Source organism: Ylistrum balloti, unplaced genomic scaffold (assembly GCF_031769215.1).
Source record: "Ylistrum balloti isolate Yb309-2 unplaced genomic scaffold, AGI_CSIRO_Ybal_v1 Utg370676, whole genome shotgun sequence".
NCBI classification, from domain to species: Eukaryota; Metazoa; Mollusca; class Bivalvia; order Pectinida; family Pectinidae; genus Ylistrum; species Ylistrum balloti.
In genome coordinates this window covers 62,643-82,998 of record NW_026782408.1, presented here as the reverse complement: position 1 = coordinate 82,998, position 20,356 = coordinate 62,643, and the positions used below count along the sequence as shown (strand labels likewise).

Here is a 20,356-nt window from a genome sequence, read left to right as displayed (position 1 = left end):
TGCTGGTTGTTATTTTCAAGAATATTAGATTACACAATATACAACAGTGGCGAAACAAATGTCAACAGCGAAATCAACATATACCAGGTGTAGAGCACACAGGTGAGCGTTTTTACCTGAGTGAAATCCAACTCATCAGGAACAGGTGTGTGCGTAGATAGTGGTCACTATAGCGGTCACTGTAGCATGACGAACTTGAGAAAGTTCTCAGATATCACAAAAATCAACAACTTATTCCAATTTCCAACATGTCACTTATGTTACATGAAGTCCAAAGAATATGTTGTATCAAAATGGTTTGCAATAATTCCGTATTACGAGGTAAAAAACACCATTTTGTGGAGACAGAAAAAACACCACGTCCTCATGCGGGTGATAATAATGAAAAAATGAAGACAATGATGATGAATAATGAGGATGATATGCTTACGGATGATGTTGTTGATGACGACGATGATGGGGAGGATTCCTTCATAACTGGTGTGCAAGGAGAAATGCAAGCATGTGGGAGAAGTTTTTTTGTATCGTCTTGTTTATGTTTTGTAACAAAAATAATTGAAAAATAAACAAACTGCTCCAGAGACATATCTCATACTCAACACTAAGGAAGTACCTTATTCTCAACACTCGAGGCATTTGTCTATAGTTTATTATCGTAATAGTTTGTAGTTCAGCTACAAATTTCCAAGATTTCAGGAATTTCCATATGATATATTTAAAGCAAAATTTGTTTTTCATGATTTTTTATGCTGGGTGGTTTCCATATGGTGATAATTCATCATACATCTCATTTAAGTACCAATTCTATCTAATTAGGGATTATATAATCGAAGAGGTTGCTTACACAGTCTCACTTCAGGTAAAGATTGTGCACACGACCGGGACGATCCTTGGGAGGGGATATGTGATCTAACTATGGTGTGACACTAATTAGTTGATTGCTTTGTGGACCGATCAAAGTGACCTGATGGTCATTTTTACCTGAGATGCAGTTGTAATGACGACACAGGACATGTATGCGATCTTTTCGGGAAAGTTGGAAGGCGGGGAGAGACGGCATCCCGAACCGTGGGAACTGTCGGGCAATGTTCAGTGCTTACAAAATCAACAACCAACTAATCATTATACTATATGAATCCAATGAATTTTGTCTGCTAAAAGCTAAAGTAAAAATTGGGATGATTATTGTGGCACGTTCATACCAGGCTTGGTAAAATATCGCAGCGCATGTGCGCATTATAAAATAGGTAAGTGTGGATCAGCGTACAGATCTTGTAATGGGCGCTGTTGAGTAAGTTTTGACATTAAAACAGAGTCCATACATCCTTCGATGGAAGGTGTTTTGGCGTGAAATGCATCTGCACACGTGTATCGAAGCTTTAGGTAACATAAAAAGTTTATATACTATCGATAATTGATTAACTCACCACAGTCAACAGACGGTAAATGAAAGTGATGGCTACATGCCAATAGTCACATTTATTTTGCCGTTATTACGACAGTCGATACAATGGTAAGATATTTTCTAAAAAACTTACATGTTTTTTTAGTAGACTCGACAGCGGGCTCTTCTAAATGCTCATCAGTGGAAGTTCCTCCGACAATGTGAGCGGTGTACCATGGCATGCACAAAAACGAACGAGATTGTCGCGAGAAAGCCAGAGCGCGTGCAGGGTCACATGACTCCAGAGGACCACGTCAGTTGGCTGTTTATATCTAAGGCGTGTCTCTCAATGTCAAATCCAAAGGATAACTAGAAATTGTCATAGACAGTTTTGACGGGCTTTTCACCTATTTTGGCCTGTGATTAAAGGAAATGTCTGCATTACATAGGCACTATGTATGAAATCAAAGTACAAAATCAATCTTCAATAGTAGAGATCAAAGCACTGTTGAATTTTAACATTACTTATTGTTATCAATAGTAAGTGTCCACAGGTCTAAAGGCGGTTTTTAAAGAAATTTCACAATTGTTTTCCTCTCAAAATATTAAATTGGATTCTTAGGAATGTTTTACATGATTGACACCTGTGACATTGAAAGTAAGTAAAAGTAATTTATTTTAGCATGCTATAAATGTGAAATATCAGGTCATCAGGCTTCACAGAACTTCGGAAGATTCGAAACGTTTGGTAGTCCAAATAACACCTAATGAAAACTTTGACACCTAACGGAAAACGGAAGATTAATTTCTCAAAAAAAGTTTTAATAATAACAGACGACTGCAAGTGTCAAGAGAAGGAAAATGACCTAATTTTGTCACTGCTGTTCGGAAATGGCAAAAATGTCATTTAATGACTGTAACATAATTGACCCCTGTGACTTTGAATTTTTTCAAGCTTTGTTAGGCCATATTCTAGGGGCCTGTCAACTGAACCTCATGTTGCAGACGCCAGACAACGGATGCTGCACAACAGCATTACCTAATTATATAACTTGGCCTTTTACTCAGTGATTTATTTACTTTTCTGGTAAGTCATTTGTGAGTATGGTATAGAGGGGTCACTGGCGCGGTGGTAAAACACGCGTAAACTTGCGCTCTCCATATATGTGGTACAGAATGTGCACCGCTATAGCACCCGGGCAAGAAAGCATTAGATTATTGTTATGGAAATTACCTTAGTCCTCCTTCATCCATACATAAGATCACGAGTCCTTCGAACTTTATGAAACCCTCCATGAATAACCTAGTTCGAAGAATCGTTCCATATTGTTTAGGAATCTTGGTGTCAAATTAAATCTATACATTGCTCCATTAAAATGTTTTACATAAAGACTCATGTAAGCTTAGTGTAGCAGTGTGAATCAGAAAGAAATAGTCATATGTCAAAAAAAAAAAAAAACATTACGTGACCTTCCGTTGCCAAATGAAATGAAATAATATATATATCACATGCAAATCTTTTAATTAACCAGTTAGAGAGAGGAATTTTATTAATCAAGTTCATTAGAATTGGATTCTAGTAACTTAGGTTATTTTGAAATAAGGATCAAACACAAAAATGTGTTTCGAATTTACTTTAAAATGACAACAACTTATATAAATATATTATTCATACAAATTCCACGATATTGAAATCCATATCTCTGATTGTCAAATTTCATAACTCGAAATATAATGTAAAATTGTGTAACAAAATGATTGGGAAATTAATGTACATATGATCGTGTTCACATTTCCTTTAAAAACCGATATTTTTTATTGTCTGAAAGAGCTAGGTGCTAATTTCCAAATTATTTGATTTATATATTATTTATTTTGTACACATAAGCTCACAGAAGACTGATGTCTAAATTTCATCCCATTTTTCCTCATTATGTAATGGCATCTTTGGCCTAGAACATAAGTGAAGGCCATTCATATTGATAGTTCTAATTCAACGTTGCAGTAGCATTATTGTGACTTAATATCAAGACATTGGCACTTTTGGTTATAAAGATTATGTGTAAAATTGTGTAGCAAAATAGCACTTTAAACACTACCAAGGATTTCTTGTAAAATGTTTATTTCTTATTTACAATTCGTATAGCTAATGTCATTGAACTGTTGTGACGCCAAATCCCTTGCAAGCGTATCGTAGCCTCATTTCTTTACCCTTATTTACAGCAGTCAAGGTAGACGTAACCGATTTATTTGAATCGGCTCGCTGCAGGTAGTTGATTAATGCACCCGAGTATTGAAATATTGATGTTTTGTCGAAACTTATTCTAAGTAACTTGGAGTAATTCCAGTTCAAACGTTTTGTTGGTATTAAAAAAATTAAAGGAAATATTCACTGTATTCATTGCTATAATTGAAATATCAAATCTCCAGGCCTCAGAACTTCTGAAAAAAGTTTCTTAAAGTTGTCGAAACAGCACTTTGAAATTTTGGACCCTACCGGAAATCGGATGTTGAAATTTTGAGAGGGAGTGTCAACAGATGACCAAATTTCATTTTAGTTTCAGATTTCAAAGTTGAGAAAATGTCATTTCATTTTCTGAACATGATTGGCCCCTGTGACCTTGAGCATGTGTCAAGGTCAATTATATTAATAACAAAGATCTGCAAGTTGGTCTTTTGTGGAAGTTTTGCTTAAACCAATTAAAAGCAAGTCTCTATAGTACAGTACAGTACGGTGACCAAATCACGTAACTGTTTTCCTCTTAATAAGTAAGAAAACGTCATTCAATGATACAGTCAAACTTCGATAATTCGATATTCAAGGGACCGTCATAAAAATATCGATACATCGGGACTTCGATACAAAAATAGTTCAGTCAAATAGCTGGTCCACGTAATAGGGGTCCGTATTTAAAAGTTTTTTTCATTATGTTTTAGACAAAAGATAACAATTATGTGTGTATTAATGATTTAAATAAAGACTCAACAATCAAAAACAGTTAAATTGAATTTTATTACGACCAAACAACAATAAATAACATGAAACATTCGAAGTACATGGCAATGAAGTATCACACGTAAATGACGAAATGGGTAAATGTATTTTACGGAACAGAAAAATCACATGTCACGAAAAGCACGAAATTGGCACTGTCAGTTATTTAGTACTCTTAAACACTATCACCATTAGCACTAAAACACAAATAACACATTAATCAGTCACACTTAGAAACAGTTCCAAAGAACTCACTCAGGGTACACTGTTTTCTCTCGAGGAGGAAATACTGTTGGATGGAATAACTGACGTCGGCAATCTGTGAGGCGGCTGAGTCTGTATTATTCCCGATGCCCGTCTGCTGGAGAAAATCTCGGACTGTATCTAGGGCGTTCATGGCGTCATGGATGGTTTGCTTGGTCGTTGGCAAGGAATCGTCGTCATTGTCGTCATCGTCATCTTCAGCTTTCGGTTGGCGTTGGGACACGATGCTTTCTAAGATGTCGCTGTCGGTCATCTCGGCACAGGTAAGGGCTTGGTCATCAACACGTGCGTAGTCGGTAAAAGATACACCAGTGGACAGCTTTCTCAAGACAGCTAGTGGAATGTCGTCGTCATCATCGTCGTCGACATCAGTAGGGGTGGCAATGGACTCACATGGCGGGGAGTCAGGCAGTACGAAACCGGCATGTCTGAAGCAGTTGGAGATTGTGGCTGGGGTAACTTGTCGCCAGGCATTCTTTAGCATGTAGAGGGTGTAACGTGCACCCTATGGTAGCGCGCGTGCACGCCGGGTCTCTCGATTTAGACAGAGCTACCTGCTCCGGAAGCGATTGGAATTCCTCAGCTACCTGGCTGAGCAGTTGAACAATTACTCAATTTAATAAACAATATATCTATACACTACAACAGAGAAGGACAGTACCTCTGTCCACCATGTCACCATACACGAGCCAACAATGTGTCCGCGGTACGTATCACGTCGCCTAGGCGTATGTTGCCCAACAAGGCTACCACACACCGCAACACTAACAGACTGTCAGCACTACAACACTGCAAGCACGTCCCTTATTACTGAGCCGACCACCGTACAGCTCCGACGTCGCCTGCCAGTGTCCTGTTATTATCACAGTACAAAGTGTTGTGCCAAGTACTGTATCAGTAGTCAGGCGTACCAGAGTAGCCCTTGCAGGCAACCCCTTTTCAGGAGATTCTGGCGTACCTGACACGTCAACGTACTGGCACCGACCACACGTAACAATAACTGTTACCAGAGCTGCCTTATTCAGGCAACCCCTTACTCAGGAACTTCTGGTAACAGTATAATTGAACTGTGTGCTATAATACTTTATTACCTGTGATATAGCCGACCTTCTTCCGTCTGTCAAAATCTTCTTTTTCTGTTTACTGGTTTCAACCAGTATTTACATAAAATCTTATGTATTATTCTGGGTGTCTCCAGTATTTTCCTTCTCAATTAATACAGCACCAAAACCCACAAATACGCAAGACAAATGTTTTTATTTATTTATACAGGTATGATTACACATTTAGTAAACACTAGTTTCATGAAAACATAAGTCAATCATCGATAATTAAAATAATTAGGTAGGTGGGGAATGATACAAAACAGGACGTATACAAAACGTTACATGAAGGGAGATAACTCTAACTGAATAAAATCGTCACACTTCCCCCTCCTTAAGTCGATGCGTCCCGCATGACAAATAGAACATTTAAAGACTATCTAAAACACCGATGATCACACTAACAGTCTCCAATATGTAATAAAAGTACAACTTTCAGTAGGTCTGAAGGACACAAACACTTCCGTCCACATTTCTTCAATCATCTAACAGTCCGCATACACCACAGGAGGTCTCCGTCTCATGCATCTCAACCAGCTCGATTTCCCTATCTCCTTCTGTGTACCTTGTCGTTTTCCAGACCACATGCCTCTCTATAACTGGCTTTGTCTGAGTAGACACACTCGCCATCGCCTTTGACACCCTAGGAACTTGATGGAGATTGGTAGGAGGCCTCTCTACCCTTGGGACTTTCCGTGGGATACAATTCCTGGGATCCTTGGGACTCAATTTCTCTGGCGCCCGTTTAGGGGTGAACACTTGATCTGGCCGTGTATGCTTCCTCACCGTTGGATCAGGGATGGCCTCTACATCAGGTTCCTCGCCAGCAGCAGACTCATCATGGTCTTCCCCATTGTCAGAGTCCGACACATCACCTAGGATGCTAGCAAGATCACCAGGGTCATTGTCTTTCCACGAGTCTTCCTCCTCTCTCACTGTAGAATAGCTACCTCCTTCACGTGAGGGTCCCGGCTGTGCCGTCTGTTCTACACTGTGTCTTCTCTTCGTGTGCCGGAGAAGATTGCTTGCCGAGGTGGTAGCAAATGGGCATTCTTCACATACGAAGGATTTTTTCTCCATTTCCTTCAGACCACACATGAGAATATGCTCCTTCATCCTTTCAATATCTACACTAGTGAATGCACACATGGGACATTTCTGTTCCTTCCTGTGAGTGGTCTTTGTCTTCACCATCTCTACAACATACAAAAAAGGGAAGAAAGGATTCAGATGATGTATGAAAATGGTTCACAACTTACAAAATCAGGAATACAAGAATACTATTGGTACTCTAACTAATCAAAATTAGTAACATATTCGGCCAGCCAGCGGGGTGGCCGTCTCGTACGTCGGGACGTGAATGGGTTTCCCCATTCGCCCTCACTCGCCTCGACGATTTCACAATCATCCCCAGAGGTACGGGGTATGATATCATCCCTAACAGTTTGGGGACCTTGTCCTGTGTCTTTGACCTCCCCCTCCTTAGGTTCTGAGGTACCTTTCATCGGTCCTGTGTCCGATGTTTGCTCGCCTGTTAGCTCTTGTCTTTTCTTCAGTTGCATGCGATCTACATGAACTATTTGTGGTGCACCGCGAGTCCCACACAGTACCTTGTAGGTGACATCTGAACATCTGCCTACTACCTCAAATGGTCCTCTCCAATAACTTGTAAGTTTTGAAGAACGGCCTGGTAGATACCTCGGGAAGTAAACATAGACCTGGTCTCCAGCCGAGAAGGTTTGCCAGCTGAGCTTTTGGTCGTGCCAGATCTTTTGTCGTAGCATTTCTGCATTTGTATGTTTTCTGACATGAGCATGAGCTGTCTCCATTTTTTCCTTTAGTTCCCAAGCCCATTGGTTTGTTGGAATTTTCTTTGCGTTTTGGGGTAGCTCATACATAATGTCCAGTGGCGTTGATACTTCCCTACCAAGCATAAGGGCGTTAGGGCTACTGCCAGTAGTTTCGTGAACTGCAGATCTATATGCCATAGTAACAAAAGGCAGATGGTCATCCCAGTCCGTGTGGTGGTCATTGACGTAGGAAGCCAGCATGGAAATCAGCGTACGATTGAACCGCTCAACCATACCATCTCCCTCCGGATGGTAGGGAGTGGTTCGAGTCTTTTTGATGTGCAATACCTCGCACATTTGTGAGAAGAGTTGTCCCTCAAACTGTTTTCCCTGATCCGAGTGTATCACCGTTGGTACGCCAAACCTAGTGACAACCTCTCTAACAATGATATCAGCCACGGTCCCTGCAGTCATGTCTGGCATTGGAAATGCCTCAGTCCATTTCGTAAAATAGTCAGACACTACTAATACATAACGATTCCCTTTGCTAGTCAATGGCAAATCTCCAAGTATGTCGGTTGCTATCCTTTCCATGGGCATACCGGCACCAACTACTTGCATAGGTGCTTTCGGAGTTTTCATCGGCCCTTTTTTTCTTGAGCACACTTCACAGCCTGCTATATATTGTCTCACATCTCTCTGTAGACCAGGCCAGAAGAAGCTTTGTCTTACCTTGCTCAAGGTCTTCTTTACTCCCAGATGACCAGAGGTCCGATGATCATGACACATCTTCAATATGCTCCTTCGCTCAGTCATTGGTACAACCGCTTGCAACGTTTTGCCTTTAGAGTCTTGCCATTTGCGGTACAGTATGTCATTCGCGACTATCAACATATCCCGTTGTGACCAAAGGGACTTCACCATTACACCACCCATGTGCACGTCTATGGTGTTTGGTTTGGTAGTGTCCTCTACCCACTTCTTAACTAACATAATATCTGGATCCTCTTTCTGGAGCATTGACAAGGATTTTCCCCCGGTTTCATCTTGTTGCCTGTCGGACTCTTCTTGTTTGCTAGACCCAGTCTCTGTCAAGCCACCAACAGACAGTTTTGTTACCTTGTCCCATTCAGGATTGAACTTACACTTCCGACAAGGTCGCCTACTAAGTGCGTCTGCATTTGAGTGTTGGGATCCTGGTCGATGTTCGATTTTCATGTCATACATGCTCAGAACTTCCAACCATCTTGCAAGTTGGCCCTCTGGGTTCTTGAAATTTAGGAGCCAACGCAGGGAACTGTGATCTGTACGAAGGAGAAAATGTTTTCCATACAAGTAATGGCGGAAATACTTGACAAAGAAGACAACGGCGAGCAACTCTTTCCTTGTAACACAGTATTTCCTCTCTGACTTTGACAGTGTTCGACCTGCGTATGCAATAACTCTCTCGTGTCCATCCTGGACTTGGGCAAGTACACCTCCTATAGCAAGGTCACTTGCATCTGTGTCGAGCACAAATGGTTTAGTGAAGTCTGGGTATGCCAATATCGGGGACTGGCACAGCTTTGCTTTGAGGCAATCAAAGGCTTCTTGGCACTCTTTAGTCCATATGAAACGTTTGTGTTTTTCTGTAAGCCGATGTAATGGCTTGGCGATGGCAGAGAAGTCCTTGACGAACCGCCTGTAATAGCCGCACAGTCCAAGAAATGATCGGACCTCAGTTACAGTTGTTGGTTCTGGCCAATCCTTCACTAGTTGTATCTTGCCAGGGTCTGTGGAAACTCCTTCAGGCGAAATAATATGTCCAAGGAACTCAACATTTCTAGCACACAGCGTACACTTTTTCGCTTTTAGTTTTAAACCGGCAGCTGACAAACGCTGAAGTACCTTCTCCAGATTGCTCAACATTTCTCCAAAAGTTCTCCCAGTGACAATCACATCGTCAAGGTATATGAGGCAGATGTCCCACTGCAGTCCCCGCAACACGGTTTCCATCAGCCTTTCAAACGTAGCCGGGGCGTTGCACAGCCCGAACGGCATTACCTTGAATTGATAAAGGCCACGTTTGGTCGAAAAAGCAGTTTTTGGTTTATCTCCCTCCTCCAGCTCGACTTGCCAATATCCGGAGCACAAATCGAGGGTAGAGAACCAGCATGCTCCAGACAGCTGGTCAAGGGATTCATCAATCCTTGGTAAAGGGTAAGCGTCTTTGATGGTTGCGTCATTAAGGCGCCGGTAGTCCACACAAAATCTGGTACTCCCATCCTTCTTCTTTACGAGGACGACACCAGACGACCAAGGACTAGTTGAAGGTTCGATTATCCCCCTGTCCAACATATCATCAATATGCTCGTCTACGGCTTGTTTTGCATGAACCGGAAGCCTCCGAAGGGGTTGTTTTACCGGTGGATGATCACCAACGCTGATTGAATGTTTCACGACACCGGTTTTTCCAATGTCTTGATTATCCTTTGCAAAGGCATTGGAATGTCGAACTAACAATGCGCGTACCTGCTTCACTTGATTTCTAGTTAGCCCTTCACTGGTCCTGTCTAACAGATCTTGAAGTACCGGAGTTAGAGCCTCTTTTTCTTTGCTGGTTGTTTCACAAGACATAACACTGTCTATCGGTGTGAGAGACCCCACAACCGTCCCTGCATGCACCACTTTCACATCTGGAGATACATTCATAATTCGCAATGGGACTGTTTCACTATTGCTGACCAAAGTCTTTCCTACCAAAGCTCGATCAGTATCCAGGAATTTTGGCGCAGGTTCGATAATGCTAACACCCTTGGGCACAGCGGTACCAGGAGGAAGAATGACCTGTCCATAGGTAACCATCTCAGATTCTGGGGGGATGTTAAGAGTATCAGCAACAGCCACACGATAACAACCTATTCTTCCCTCACTGAGCAACTCAACCTCCTGCTGTCCAATTGCGAGTTTCCGTTTCACCACATCGACAACGCATTTTTCCTCGTTCATGAAGTCCAACCCAAGGACTCCGTTTACTGATAGTCTGGCTACCACTAGTCCCTTCTTGTACAAGTGGTTATCAATTAATACTGGTAACACTGTATGACCGCTTACTATCAGTGGTTCTCCATTCGCAGACAAAACGTCGCGGGGCACCTTTGTCAAGGGATGCTGATACCTATCTCGACTGCATATTGCCGTGAACAAACATTCAGATACCAGCGACAAAGTCGACCCCGTGTCCACTAGAAATTTTCCTTTTACTCCATGGATCTCCACATTAACATAAATTCCTGGCTCCCCAGCTTGTCTATTCACACCAGCTTGCTCTTTCTTTTTCGCACCATTGGCTTTTCCTTTCTTATTACCTTGCTGGTTATCCTTTCTCGTCTCTGGGCAATTCCTTTGAAAATGGCCTTTTTCACAACAATTGAAACATTTACCGTCAGTACCTTTGTTACGGAATTTAGGTGCTGGTCGCCAATTGCGCTGTTTAGACTCCAAGTCTGCTACTTGGGTCTTTAGGCCTGCCAGGGATTCTTGTATCTCAGTCATAACTGCAGTCAATGCTTTCATTCCCTGATCAGTTTCTTGGTCATTAGCCTCCTTCTGAGCTATGGGCCTTAAGAACCCTTGCGACTCCCTGTGTTTCTGGTCTGACTTGATGAAGGCCTCCAATTCAACGGCATGGCGTATAGCTTCATTGAGACTAGCTGGCCTGGCTTGTTTAATCCGCAATCTCATGTCCGAGTCTATCAAGGCGTCAATGAACTGTTCTTTTACTAGTACCTCAATGACATCGGATGGTGCGGTCGGGTATGCTTGATTCGCTAGCCTCCGTATACTTTGTCCCAGCTCCGGTAATGACTCGGTCGCCTTTTGCCGCTTTTCTCGTAGCTGCGCACGATAGAGTTCAGTCTGGTTTGGTGGAGCAAACCGTTCACTGAGAACATATACCAGGTCCCTATATTTCTTCAATGGTCCACCTGGGAGGTTACCGAGTACTCCTTGTGCCTGGTCCCTGAGGGAAACAGCTAAGTATAACCCCTTCTCATCCTCGGTCCAATTTGCCAATGCAGCACACGATTCAAAATGGGCCTTGTAGTCCAACCATGACCCACTGCCGTCGTAGGTTGCAGGCTTGATATTAAATGATGGTGTTCGCCTGGTCTTTGCTTCGTTTGTGTCTGAACACTTGCTGCGCGGTTGGTATGTCCCGTCATCATACCAATACTTTGGTCGACTCAGTGGTTTACTAGATACAGATTCTTGCCAGTAGTGATCGGACAAGGGACCTTGTCGCTCCTGTGACAACCCGTCGCCAGTATTATTTCCGTATCTGTCCATGTCTGGTGTCTGCGGGCTAAACTGTACAAGCTTAGTATGTAGGTCAGCAGCATCCTTCGAACTCTGCCCCAGACCACCACCAGAATCAACATCTGAACTGCGCACAGTCACTATCCCGGAGTCAGCTGTGTTTTTCTCGTCTAATACCACCGTGGTAGTACTCCTCGGAGTCGAGTGCCTGGCTGGACCATCTCCTGGTTTCTGTCCTACACCATATGATGCGATGCGGGCCTCCAGCTCCTCTATGGTCTTGTTGATATCCTCCATTGCAAGTTAATACAAAAAAAATAACAATAGCTATGTTCAACTATGATCCCACCGCTGCCACCATTAAAATGTAACGTGCACCCTATGGTAGCGCGCGTGCACGCCGGGTCTCTCGATTTAGACAGAGCTACCTGCTCCGGAAGCGATTGGAATTCCTCAGCTACCTGGCTGAGCAGTTGAACAATTACTTAATTTAATAAACAATATATCTATACACTACAACAGAGAAGGACAGTACCTCTGTCCACCATGTCACCATACACGAGCCAACAATGTGTCCGCGGTACGTATCACGTCGCCTAGGCGTATGTTGCCCAACAAGGCTACCACACACCGCAACACTAACAGACTGTCAGCACTACAACACTGCAAGCACGTCCCTTATTACTGAGCCGACCACCGTACAGCTCCGACGTCGCCTGCCAGTGTCCTGTTATTATCACAGTACAAAGTGTTGTGCCAAGTACTGTATCAGTAGTCAGGCGTACCAGAGTAGCCCTTGCAGGCAACCCCTTTTCAGGAGATTCTGGCGTACCTGACACGTCAACGTACTGGCACCGACCACACGTAACGATAACTGTTACCAGAGCTGCCTTATTCAGGCAACCCCTTACTCAGGAGCTTCTGGTAACAGTATAATTGAACTGTGTGCTATAATACTTTATTACCTGTGATATAGCCGACCTTCTTCCGTCTGTCAAAATCTTCTTTTTCTGTTTACTGGTTTCAACCAGTATTTACATAAAATCTTATGTATTATTCTGGGTGTCTCCAGTATTTTCCTTCTCAATTAATACAGCACCAAAACCCACAAATACGCAAGACAAATGTTTTTATTTATTTATACAGGTATGATTACACATTTAGTAAACACTAGTTTCATGAAAACATAAGTCAATCATCGATAATTAAAATAATTAGGTAGGTGGGGAATGATACAAAACAGGACGTATACAAAACGTTACATGAAGGGAGATAACTCTAACTGAATAAAATCGTCACACTGGCATCCAGGACTGTGATGGTTACGTCTGTCGAAGTGTCTATGGCCCGGAGCTTTCGTTGGATGGCCAGCTTTCTGTAGTGGGTTTTCAGGTTACGGATAACGCCCTGGTCCATTGGTTGGGTGTGGGAGGTAGTGTTTGGTGGTAGAAATACTAGCTTGACGGATTTCAAACCCATTAACTGTGGGTGGGCTGGACAGTTGTCTACAATGAGCATGATATTGCGTTTTTTAGTAGACATTTTTCTGTCTAATTGATTCACCCATGTAGTGAATAAATCACTAGTTACCCATGCAGTTTTATTCGATTCGTATTGAACCGGGATATGCTTAATGTTCTTAAAGCATCGGGGGTTTTTAGACTTGCCAATGACTAATAGTGGGAGTTTATCAGTGCCCGACATGTTAGAGCAGACCATCACAGTCAATTTGTCTTTGCTCAATTTCCCCCCGTGACACTTTACATCTTTAAACTCAAGTGTCTTATCGGGTAGAAGCCGGAAAAAAATACCGGTTTCATCGGCATTGTAAATATCACAGGGCTGATATTCTTGAAGAATAGACTTCAATTTAGTCTGCCAATCAAGCATTTGATTGGATTGGGAATCAACAGATTTTGATTCCCCACAGACTTTCTTAAATGAAAGATTATTTCTTTCTTTAAAGCGGTCTAACCAGCCTGTAGATGATTCAAAGTCAGATAGGCCTAATTTGGTAGCAAACTCTTTTGCTTTAAGTTTTACTACTTCCCCAGATAGTGGAATATTCTGAGATCGTACCTGGGCGAACCATTTAATGAGTGCGTTTTCTAATTCTGGAAATTTTGCTTTTTTATCTCTTTTTCTAGATGACCCGATATCAGCAGCAAGAAATTTTTCTTTTATTGAAACCTTATTCTTAACCCAGGTAGATAGTGTGTTTTGTGGTACCCCGTACTTGTTGGCAACAGCTTTATTTTTAATCCCATTCTCAATGTCAATAATGGCTTGGTACTTAATTTCGTAGGTCTGCAGATTCATTTTTCTTTTTTGGCCCCTGCCTGATCCAGCCGATCTAGTTATCCCCCCGTTAAAAACGGGTCCTTCACCAGATTGCTCAGCTGAGTTAAAATGGCTAGCTATCCCCCGGATTGGTTACCGGGTCCTTCACTAGACACTTTGTGATCAGTAGGAGATTCCATGATTAATGTTTTACCGGTTACACATGATAATTTATACGGAAATCAACTCAAACATTGAGTATGAGCAATGCAACCAAGCCATCTCTCTAGAGAGTAAGGTGCGTTCCGCATGTTTTTACAGTACGGTAATTAGTACAACTATAAAATCTCAAAATGGCGTCATGTGATTTGACAATAATAACACTTGCCTCAATTCGGCGTGTGTATGTATCAATCTTTCTAACATAGCATATATTACTGTTCAAACTAATTATTGGTCATTGACTAATTGTATACAAGAGGTGGTAAAATGCCATTGTCCTGATCGACCGTAACGGTAAACAAAAGATTAACGCTGGAGGGTCTCGCTACAGGTGTGAATTTGTTTCGGTCGACTGACCATCGAGCACAGTGACCACAGGTAAATTTTGATCGATTTATTCATGGTGATTTTGAACGAATTTATATGACTTGTACTGTAGAAAATTATCGAAACACCGAGAATATCGAAACATAAATGATCGATTCATGAGTAGTGAGTTAAGTAGAAATATATAAGGAAAATAATCGGGACCAAGTAAAAATATCGACACAGCGAGAATATCGAATCATCGAAGATCGATTCATCGAAGTTTGACTGTATTAACATAATTGACTCACGTGACCTTAAAATTTGGTCAAGGTCATCCATATTAACAACAATTATAGATAAATATATTAAATTTATATGAAATAGATATCAAGTCTCTAGAGGCTCTAGGTTCTTTCAAACTTGTGAAGACGTTTCGTATACGTTGGTATCCTACATTAAAGTTTTGAACTTTGACCCCTATGGAAAACCGGAAATTTGTCTTTTGTGGAAGTTTTGCTTATACTAATCAAAAGCAAGTCTTTACAGTACATTGTTGACTAAATCACGTAACTGTTTTCCTCTGTTAAAGTAAGAAAACATCATTTAATGCTATTGATATAATTGACCCCTGTGACCTTGAAAGTGGGTCAAGGTCATCTAAATTAACAACAGTTAAATACAATTATATTAACTTTATATGCATGAGATATCAAGTCTCTAGGTCTTTCCAAAATTGAGAAGTAGTTTCGTATACGTTGGTACCCTACATTGAAGTTTTAAAAATGTGACCCCTAAGGAAAACCGGAAGTTGGTCTTTTGTGGAAGTGTTGGTGAAAAGTCCTAATAAGAGATATTTAATAACAAAAAAAAAGTTATTTGCAGTTTTGATTGTTAAAATAAGATTTTGATAGCTAATTAATTAAAGACCACATATTACCAGAAAACTTTTGTCAAGTTTTGAAAATATAATTTGAACACTCAGCTTCGTGTGCATTTGTATATCTTGTGTGAATGGAAAAAAGCAAAATAGCACAATTTGAAATCTCAAGGCTCCATTTAGGGATGCTAACGGGCGAACTGGACAGTTTTGCCTAATTTCCGAGTTTCAGATTTGTCCGTTCCGTACCAACACTACATTAATATGGATAGTGTAGCTATGAAATGGGTTAGAGGTGTTAACATGTGCAAAAGTTCACGGATAAAAGATAAAGTCTAATGAATGTCAAATAGATCAGAGTAAATATAGGTTTTATATATCTATTTTTGTTTCTGATAAATGTTATTTTACATTTTAAACTGTTTGCACTTCTATGGCATTCGTAGTTTTCTGGGATTTTTTCGGGAAAATAGTTTCATAATACATTTGCTTCGGAAAAAAAATGATGGTCCGTAAACTGGAGTCAGAAAAAAAGATTTGACCATTAAAAGAAAGTTGAAGAACACAAAGAAATAATTAATGTCAAATTTTATTTGATGTTAAATCGTTATTCATTCCATTATGAACATAACGATTTAACAATTTTTTAAATGTCACTGTTCATATATATATTTGATATAATCGCACGGAATCCATTCCTTAATAAAGCAATCAAAATGTTCGTGACAGGTTGTATTGGTTTACATATTTATTGTAAAGTGGAAATCAACAAGTCATTTACAATCGATCAGATATAGAAAAAAATATCCCTCCTAAGTAAAAGCGACTAATGTTGAAAATAATTACCATTAGAAAATAATATAAATGTTCTATTTTCAAAGAATGTGTCATACAACGAAATCCCTCTGTTAATAATTCAAAATAACAGTGACTCTAATCAAATTTGATTGTTATATAAAAAAAAATGTGGTCTCACTCTTCGTTGATGCTGCGCCTGCGTGTGAAGAGAAACAATATGGCGGGTACAGACACGAAAAGACGACGAGGTCCTAGGAATTATTTGACAAATTGACAGCACACGGAAACGTAAGAGGACGGAATTAAACCAGAAGAGGGGACATGTGAGAATATATATATGAGATAAGAGAGTGATAGATGGCGAACCATGAATCAAGAAATTGGACTGAAAACTGATTCAGAATTCGTGAAGCTGTCACTTGACAGGTTAGCATTCTGTTCGTCATTGATTGTAATATGATACCAATGTTTAACACGTCGAAGTCTCCAGCACTACAGATAGTATAATCGTTTGTAGGTTTAATGGTGATAGCTGTGTTACTAACTTTGCATTAATGATCAGCTTTTTCTAGAGACCCTACTCTTTGAAATAAGAGGAAAAACAATTTCATTTTCATCTTATAAGAAAAAACTGCAAGTGGAAGAAGAAAACACTAATATAGATGTAATAGGGTCGGTTTTTAGCTAATTTTGGCCGCAGTTGTTTAGCGTCACGTCGTTTGAATTTTCGCGTCGTCTGTTATCATTAAGATGTATGTATATATGTTGCGTCTATATGTCCAGTTTATCTATGTGACGTAGTGTGTCTACGTATGTCCAGTTATTGTCTCGTTTTCGTTCTTTGGTCTTTGTCTGTATTTGGCGTGTTGTTTAGTGGACAAAGGGGACGTTGACCAGTAAGCACGTTTCAAACCTCCGTTCGACATTTGAGGCGTTTGTCCCGTAAATTGTAAGTTATATTTTTATATATTGCTTTGAAAGAACGATAATGGTGTTATATATCTTGTGTAACATCATTTGTAATGATGTTGATAATTATTTATCAAAATCCGCGTGTATTGTGTACGCCAATAATATCGTCGATCTTGTGTAGTTTTATGCAAAACAAATATTCAATGACCCGTACTGTTTAATTACTTATATATGCGTTGTTTTTATTACAGTTGATCGTTTACGATCCCGATGATATTCATGTGATTAATAGCGCATTAATGGCTATAGCGCATTGCTATATTCCTTTTTTTTATATTTACAAAGTATTACTCGTTTGTATCCATATACTACAAGTAGATATACATTGTGTATAGTAAACTCCCTTTTGAGATAATGACAGCTGTGATATGATCTATAATGTACATTATGTGTGATATTTAATGTATTGATATGTATTATAAGGGATCATGCTTATGTGCTTTATGTGTGCTATGTTGTAGGGTCTTTATAATTAGATAAACCGAATAAACAACTGGAACCGGAACCGGTGTTCGCCCTCGTTATTTCAACACCTATCAAATTTACATAGAATCTATAGATAACTTGAAAATAATATTGATATTAATCAATTTAATCTAGAAGAATTACAGGTGAAAAAGGAAGAGTTAGAGAATATAAAAACATCTAAATTGAAGGGTAATATTTTGAGGTCAAAAGCAAAATGGATTGAAGAGGGGGAAAAACCTACTAATTATTTTTTAAACTTGGAGAACAGAAATTTCATCTCAAAGATTATCCCTGTGATAGAAATAGAAAATGGGGAAGTAATAAGAAAACAGGAAGACATTTTGAGTGAAATAATATTTTATGAACAGCTATATTCTAGTGAATGCAGTTTTGAAGATGTAGATTTAAACCAGCTTTTATCTAATTTTAACCTTCCAAAATTAAACAATGCAGAATCTTTATTGTTAGAAGGAAGTATTACATATACTGAAGCATCACATACCTTGAAACATATGAAGAATAATAAAAGCCCTGGGTCAGACGGATTTACAGCAGAATTTTTTAAGGTTTTTTGGAAAGAATTAGGGCAATTTGTAGTTAGATCTATTAATTTTGGATATGGTCAGGGAAAGCTATCAATAACACAAAGACAGAGAATTATCACATGTTTACCAAAGGGAGATAAACCAAGACAATTTCTGAAAAACTGGAGACCTATCTGTCTTCTAAATATTGTTTATAAAATTGCATCTGGTTCAATTGCTCAAAGAATGAAATCAGTTTTAGATAAATTAATAAATTTAGTCCAGTCAGGATTTATTTCAATTAATCAAGGTAATCTCTCATCTTTCCTCGATATCAAGAGGGGCTGCCGTCAAGGGGACCCAATTGCCCCGTATATTTTTATATTATGTGCAGAAATTCTGGCTATTAAATTGAGAAATAACAAGTGTATAAATGGTATAAAAGTAAACAATTTTCCTCTGTTAATTTCTCAGTATGCAGATGATACCACTCTCATTTTAGATGGAACCAAGAAATCATTAAAGGAATCCTTGGAGGAACTCACTAAATTTGCAAAAATCTGTGGGCTAAAAATCAATGTAAGTAAAACTCAAGTTATATGGATAGGGGACCAAAAATATAGTGATGAGACATACTACCCAGAATTAAACTTGCAATGGGGGAAAAATTCATTTCTACTCCTTGGTCTAGAATTTCATGTTGACCTACACCGAATACCTAAACTGAATTATGACAAGAAGTTAGTGAAGCTGAAGTCATTAATAAAGATCTGGAGCAGAAGAATTTTAACACCAATAGGAAAGATAAATATAATAAAGTCATTACTTATATCACAACTCAATCACCTTTTTATATCACTCCCTAATCTGGATGATGATTGTATTAAAAAAATTAAACTTAGAATTATACCATTTCCTATGGAATAGTAAAGTAGATAAAATTAGAAGAGACGTTGTAACTAAAGATTATTTGGCAGGGGGTCTTAAAATGGTTAACATAAAGTCTTTTATTGACGCATTGAAACTTACATGGATCCGCAGACTTTATACATCAGCGGGTAAATGGCAAGTATTATTTAATATATATGCAGATAGAAATATTTTGAACAACTGTGGGCCTGATTATATAGCATACTGTCAGCAGAGATGTAGAAACCTGTTTTGGAAAGATGTATTTCAGGCATGCAGAAATTTAGCTATTAAAGAAAGTGATAAGGATGCAATACATATACTGAAAACTCCTATTTGGTATAACAAACACTTTATGATAGGGGGTAACAGTCTTTTTTATAAAGAATGGTTTAACAAAGGTATTATTATATAAATGATATGATTAAGGATTGTAATACCAGTTCATTTTATACCCATGCAGAATTTATGCACAAATACGGCATATGCACAGACTTTCTTACATATCAAAGCATTTATTTAAAATTTTTATTTAACAAAATCACTTGTCCAGTAACATTGCAAATATAACAATAAGCTATTCCTATATACCAACAAACTTGGAAATATTTTTGAAACATAGAAAGGGGACTAAAGACTTCAATGGCTTGTTATGTAAAAATAATTCTATCTCAAATGGGAAAAGAAAATTGAATGATTTGTTTGATTTTGAAGATGAAACCTGGAAACAAATATATAGTACTCCTTTTCAGGTGACTAAAAGTTCTAAATTACATTGGTTACAATATAGAATTAATCATCATATCTGAACATGTATGCCTTTTTATTCAAAGTTGGACTTGTTGATAGTCCATATTGTTACCATTGTAAAACTGAAGTAGAGACAATAATTCATATGTTATGGGATTGTACAGAGGTTCAAAAGTTCCTTCAAGACTTTGAATTTCTCCTTGATACCTTATTCATTCCTTTTGCTTTTCATAAAGAAACTTTCATTTTTGGGTTATTGAATTAGAGGGTTGATAATATGATCATTTTAACAATAAAACAATATATTTATAGGACAAGATGTTTACAATCAACCTTATCAATACATGCATTGTGCAAACTTATTAAGGATGCCTATCGCATTGAAAAGTATTCTGTTGTTAGAAAAGGAGAGATA

General features: G+C 39.2%; 3 protein-coding genes across 3 annotated transcripts; all 3 read right to left on the bottom strand.

Annotated features, from left to right (window-relative positions):
* Positions 1-4,599: 4,599 nt before the first annotated feature.
* Positions 4,600-5,127, bottom strand: LOC132557468 (tigger transposable element-derived protein 4-like). Its single transcript, XM_060221956.1, has one exon. The coding sequence runs from the start codon at positions 5,125-5,127 to the stop codon at positions 4,600-4,602; it is 528 nt and encodes a 175-aa protein (XP_060077939.1).
* A 1,096-nt stretch (positions 5,128-6,223) lies between these two features.
* Positions 6,224-6,940, bottom strand: LOC132557467 (uncharacterized). Its single transcript, XM_060221955.1, has one exon. It carries the CDS (start codon positions 6,938-6,940, stop codon positions 6,224-6,226), a length of 717 nt encoding a protein of 238 aa, XP_060077938.1.
* Positions 6,941-13,110: 6,170 nt separating this feature from the next.
* On the bottom strand, positions 13,111-14,151 carry LOC132557466 (tigger transposable element-derived protein 4-like). Its single transcript, XM_060221954.1, has one exon. It carries the CDS (start codon positions 14,149-14,151, stop codon positions 13,111-13,113), a length of 1,041 nt encoding a protein of 346 aa, XP_060077937.1.
* Between the last annotated feature and the right edge of the window lie 6,205 nt (positions 14,152-20,356).

What these genes read in the sequence shown, in the direction of transcription:
- LOC132557468 (XM_060221956.1), bottom strand. Translation starts at nt 5,127, where the DNA reads ATGCTAAAGAATGCCTGGCGACAAGTTACCCCAGCCACAATCTCCAAC.
- LOC132557467 (XM_060221955.1), bottom strand. Translation starts at nt 6,940, where the DNA reads ATGGTGAAGACAAAGACCACTCACAGGAAGGAACAGAAATGTCCCATG.
- LOC132557466 (XM_060221954.1), bottom strand. Translation starts at nt 14,151, where the DNA reads ATGAATCTGCAGACCTACGAAATTAAGTACCAAGCCATTATTGACATT.